The 5,600-nt window shown below is 48.3% G+C and overlaps 1 protein-coding gene and 1 long non-coding RNA gene across 4 annotated transcripts in view; both read left to right on the top strand.

Moving 5' to 3' along the window:
* Window positions 1-2,159, top strand: part of LOC109301761 — a 13,360-nt gene extending 11,201 nt beyond the window's left edge. The window contains exons 2-3 of the long non-coding RNA XR_002098611.1: window positions 1,237-1,312; window positions 1,703-2,159. This is a non-coding gene — a long non-coding RNA (uncharacterized LOC109301761). The remainder of the gene's footprint in view (window positions 1-1,236; window positions 1,313-1,702) is intronic.
* A 1,764-nt stretch (window positions 2,160-3,923) lies between these two features.
* FTCD (formimidoyltransferase cyclodeaminase) overlaps window positions 3,924-5,600 on the top strand; it is a 37,329-nt gene continuing 35,652 nt past the window's right edge. For all 3 annotated transcript variants that reach the window (XM_019523278.1, XM_019523277.1, XM_019523279.1), the window contains exon 1: window positions 3,924-4,063. In XM_019523278.1, coding sequence (XP_019378823.1) covers window positions 4,010-4,063 — 54 coding nt within the window. In that variant the 5' untranslated portion in view covers window positions 3,924-4,009. The remainder of the gene's footprint in view (window positions 4,064-5,600) is intronic.

Raw genomic sequence — 5,600 nt, 5'->3', positions numbered from 1 at the left:
CCCACCCCCAAAATGAAGGCCCTAAAAACCTTAGAAGTGCCCTAGCCAAGTGAGTGAACAATAAAACTCTGCTCCACGAATGTGCCTCAAGCAGTGGATGGAAGGGGAAGCTTAGAGAGAGAATTGTCTCTGGCTAAGTACAGACAGTCAAAAAGCCTGAGGCTGACTTGATTCAATTTTTGGAGGTTAGTCTAAGCTGTGCAGATTGAACTGATAAGCAAGTGAACAGACATTCACTTCTGATTCCAAAAATGCAGCCACATACCTGCAGCAGCACAGGCCAGAAGGCACTAGAGCACACCTTCCTGCTCAGTTGGAGCAGCGAGCTTGGGCCAAGGCTAACCTGCCCACCCTGGAAACGGGGGATGGGGGGCAGAGGGCACAAAGTATTCTGGGAAGCTGGGGGACTGAGTTAACTTGAATCTGCAAGGGATCTGGGACAGAAGTTCAATAAACTGGTTTGACCTAAATAAGTGAAGTCTGATACTACGTCCATCCAGGTATATCTTAAGCTGGTTTCAGCCATTTTGAAATTAGTTTCTGTTCCCTGAAGTTCTGTTGTGTTACACATTTGAACCAGTTTCCGATCACTTATATCGGTTTGTGTATAATTTCTGTTCCTAGCCTGCATGGCTGGGGGTGGGGTGGGGTGGGCTGGGCTGTGTGTGTCTGTGTCAGTGTCCAGCACTGCACTGTGTCCATGTCTGTGCCTGCAGCCTGGACCTGCCATCACACCCCTTCACACAGCCCTAGCTCGGACCTGCGGGCAGGTCTCCCAAGGCTTGCCTACCTCGGGCAGCTCCAGGGCTCTGAAGCTTGGGTGCCAGGCACCAGTGGGCTGAGGAAGGGTGTAGGGCTTTCTAGCTCTAACCCCCTCCCCAGCAGTGTCACCTACACCCAACCCACAGGGCCCCCAGCCCTGCCAGTGCCCCTCATTCCCAACCTGCGGCCCCCTCCCCCCGCCCTGCTGGAGGGGGCACCAGTTGTCCTCAGCCCCCTGCAAGCTTTACTTACCCCAAAGGCCTTAGGAGGGAAAATGAGTCTGAGCCAAGCCCTGACTGACCCCCTCCCCCTGCCCCTCTGGACAGCACTGAGAGTTTCCTGCCCTTTTTGCAAGCAGCTCTTTCAGACTGCAACTCTGCCAGATTGCAGAGAGCTCTTTCCAAAATGTCCTGCTTAAAAGGGGAAAATCCATAGTTTTCTCCTTCAACAGGGAAAATCTTCATTTTTCGGCAGGAAACAGAAAACCTATAACCCTGCCACAGGGCATCTGCATAGCCTGACACTCATTCCCCAGAATGGCCATGTGCAAGTATTGATTCATTCTTGTGATTAATTGCTTTAGTAATTCTCATGCTGCCAACAAATTACATGCACGTGCCACCTTCCCTTCACCCCTTGCCCACAAATAGCATGACCCAGCCCTCTTCCCTCCATCTGACCCCCTTGAGCCAAAGACTTTGAATCAGGGAATCAGTGACCCACCCTGTCTTGAGGAGGTTCCAGTCTATTTTGTACATGGGATTCACAGTTGTCCCCAAACTGTCTGGCGAAATAACACGTGGGGTAGAGGTGTTCCCACTCCCACTAAGCAACTGAGGTGTCCTTTTCAAACATGCCTTCTGCCAGGATTAGTCCGATCCCTAGCATGATTCCCACCAGCAGTGCGGTAGTCCCCTTCCATTCCCTGTCACTCTCCCAGGCTGCCAGTAGCACTAGTGACCAAGGATGTGTAGCTGATGAGAGAGCTTAGAGGACACATGGTCAAATCCCAGCTGCTGCAAATTCTCCTGACGCCGTTCAAGTCATGGAGGGATATCGACTTTCAGTATCTTTCATCATTCTGTTGATAAGGGTGATGGTAATTTCCAGGCACAGGATGCAAGTTTCTAGCATTATTATTATGCTGGACATAAGCTACTGTGCATTACCACTGCAGTCTCTTCATTCGCAGGTATCAAGGCAGCAGTCTCTGACAGACACTGGGGAATTAAATGAAACCAGCACTACTTCTGCATGCTAGCCATTTGTACTGCAGAGTCAAGCGGAGGAGCCAGGAACCCAGTTTGTTTCATGAGCTGCTGATGGTGCTGCAAGCCCCCAAACCTCCAAAGCCTAGGGGCTCGGAGCAATGTGCACAAACACACACGGTTACACATGGACACGGACAGGAAGCTTGTCTGTGGAAGTGTGAGTCTTTTTTTCAGTTCCAACTATGGTAGCTCTTTTTATTTTTTTGTTAATGTGTTCAGTAGGCCAGAAAGCTAGCTCAAGCAGTTAGCTCAGATGAGAAGTGCATGGCTGCTCTTCACTGCTGGTGTGCTCTAGGGACTTGGGAGCTGCACGTGTCAATCATTGTGGATTTGCCAGCCCAGTGGTTTTAAGTTAAAATTTTAGCTCCGTTAAAGTTTTAGCTGGTGTTTTGTAATTTTTGGTAAAGGGCACGTCTGTGTTTATGTAACATGACCTTTAGGTTTGCTTCTTTCTTACTAAGGCCATCTTTGCTCCTGTGAGCCTGTCTGCTGGGTGAGACTAAAAACTATCTCCATTGGTAAAGGGTACCTGGGCAGGACCCTTTCTTTATTCATATGATTTCTAGCAACTACAGAGGATTTAACAGTAACATGGGCTGAGAATTTTGTCTTTTTTTTCTGGTGTTTCCTCACTTGTGGGGTGAAAAAAACAGGGTTGTGGTTCTGGGGAGGGCAATGCCCAGAGGAAACCCAGAGACTGCTGGGGCCTCTGCAGCAACACAAAGTATCTGCTTAGCAAGGAAAGCAGTCTTTGCCAGAAGGAGGTCAAAGGAAGGAAACTATTCCTGGTGTAAACCCTTCTCTCAAAATCCCAGATGAAGCTCTGGTCTAGAGCCAGCCAGGCAGCACCTTTACCGCTGTTCCATGTTGGTGGAGTTCTGCTTAGACAAAAAGAGCATCAGAGAGTCCACTGCACAAGTTCATCTTAGGAAGGCAGGAGCTCGCATGCGGGTGGCAGCAGAGTGGAGTCAGAAATGGGGCACACATGTCTACTATCTCATTCATTTTTTTATGTGGAGGCATCTAGTTTTGGTTATTCTTAGCAGCAGCATCAGATCATTGTTGCTGCCTCCACCTCCTAGCCAGGCCAGAGGAAATGCAACATTTCCTCAGGGAGTTAGCCAACTGTGTCAGGACAGGATTGCTCCAACAACAGCTCTACCTAACGTTAGCAGAATATCACTTGTATGTCCCAACAACCCTCCACCTATTTGCAGGAAGTGGTCAACACAAATCCATCCAACGCTATCTGTTCCTCTCAGGCTGTGTTTTAATACTAGACTGCCCTCTTTCCCAGCAACAAGTCCAAGTGCTGCACGCCTAATTTATTGATTAGGACAAGAGTTGGCTTGAGCGCGTGGCTTTTAGATCCTTTGTCTGCCTGTGTCGGGCACGGTAAAACAGTGACCCCCTGAAACAGCAATCTGCCCAGGCTGACTGATCCATGAGAAATGGGAGCTAACAGCCTGGGAACTGGGGTAAGTTTATCTTTATGGTGACAAGAATATAAAGCAGTACTTAATCTACATTTTGGAACAACTGCTGCTTTGGCTGATAATTATTGGCTGCTATTGATAAGACCTGAATAGCGAGCTACCAGAAAGGAGACCATATTGTTACAAAGTAAGATTTAGCAGCTGCAGTAGGTGGCAGGGAACGATGTCAGTGGTGTCACGCCTGTTTGGCTCCAGAATATCTGACAGAGCAGCTAGGAGCAGTAGATTAGAAACTGAGTAGAAGGGCCAGCTGTGCCATCCTGCCAGAGTCTCTGATTTGTTTAATCAAAAACCTTTCCTTCCACTGTCTGCTGGCTAGAGCAGTTAATGAGAAACCCTGGAGATTGGGAAAGACCACTGGTCTGCACTATAAAGGCTCCTGCCCTTCTGGTCTCCTCTCTCCAGGCAGAAAAGGCAGCTCAAACCACCGTGTGTTCCCTATACTAAACAGACCAGGTGCAGCCTGGGATCCCCAGCACAATGTCCAAACTGGTGGAGTGTGTCCCCAACTTTTCTGAGGGGAATAACAAAGAGGTAAGGGCCATGAATTCTCTGTCTCTGAAGTGTTGATAAACCGTGGGTGGGGGGTCTTTGGCTTTTTGTCACTGCTTTGCACTGGCTGTCTATGCAACTGGTGGACATGTGGGCTAGGGTTAACCTGTGGAGTACTTATGGACTGACCTGCATTTTGTATGACCTGGTGGGATTTCCTTTCACACATGACTCATCCATTGCTTGTGAGATTAATTCTGCTCCCATTGACTTAAATGGCAAAACTTGCCTAGTTCCACAGGGGTGGAGGATGCTTCAGGAAAGCCTTTTCAAGTCTCCCCCTCTCCTCCCCCTCCAGGTCCTTTTTACTCCAATGGACAGTGGCAATGGCTTGGATCTCACATGGTCCACTATGGTACTCTTTCTTTGGGATCATATGGCACCTGCATGCTCTGAAGTAAGGACTTTGAATTTGGCCAGATTGTAGTCATTGTAGCAGGGCTGTGTCTGTTGCTATCCCCATAAACATTTGCTTCAACTTGGACAAATTACAAACTTAAGGAAAAAATGCAGCTTGAGTGTACTTAGTAGAGTCTTGCTAGAACCTTGTAGCTAAATTCCCTGAAGATGTTATGTGAACTAGCATGCTCCAGCCTGAGGCTGATTAGGACCTTCCCTGCTCTTGCAGCTCTGGGCACAGTGGGCAGTTATATTGTGGGAGTAGCCCCTGCGGGGACTGACAGCAAGTCTTCTGTCTCTCCTGTGCTGTCAGTGATGGCCAGTGGCCCTAAGTGGAAGGAAGGAGGAAGTCCTTTGAACTGAATGTAGAGGGGGCAAGAACTAGGCACGAGTGGGATGGGGAACACTTTGGCCCAGTAAGTTTGGGGGGGCATGGTGCTCCTGCTGACTGCAACTGTGGCAGTATGGTACAGGGAAAGGTGTCTCTCCTGTAGGCAAGTCCCAGGCGATGTGTGCTTTACAGCACAGAAGCATCTTCTTAAATTCAAACCAGAAGCCAAGTAGCCTCCGTCTGCAGGCCTGGGCTGCAACCAAGAAGCACACTACGTATTAGGTGGTACTGTAGTTTTTTTTCTATCTGTTCTCATTTGTGTTTACTTAGACTCTGAGGGCTTCAGGGGAGGGACTTTTTGTCTGGGTTACTACAGGGCTTTCTGAGAAGTCATCCAGAATCATTCATGAGGATCATTTTTTGTTTGTAGAACTTGTTCCTGCACAATGGGAAAGTTATCAGTGGCAGTGGTAGAGCAATGTTGTAACTGTGGTAGTCCAGGAATTATGTGAGAGGCAAGGCTTCCTTAGGGTAATATCTTTTATTGGACTAACTTTATAGTTGGGATGGAGTTAGACAAGTTTTCACGTGCAAAAAATTCTTCCTTGAGTGTTGAATTCTTGCATTTGAAAGCTTGTCTAACTATCCCAATTCATAGTTTCATAGTTAGTTAGAGTTAGTAGGGTCGGAAGGGACCTGAGCAGATCATCAAGGCCGACCCCCTGCGATGGCAGGAAAGAGTACTGGGGTCAAACGACCCTAGCAAGGTGATTGTCAAGCCTTGTCTTA

This window comes from Gavialis gangeticus, unplaced genomic scaffold, assembly GCF_001723915.1.
Source record: "Gavialis gangeticus isolate Ggan-Ray unplaced genomic scaffold, GavGan_comp1, whole genome shotgun sequence".
NCBI classification, from domain to species: domain Eukaryota; kingdom Metazoa; phylum Chordata; order Crocodylia; family Gavialidae; genus Gavialis; species Gavialis gangeticus.
This window is presented reverse-complemented; position numbering and strand designations above follow the sequence as displayed.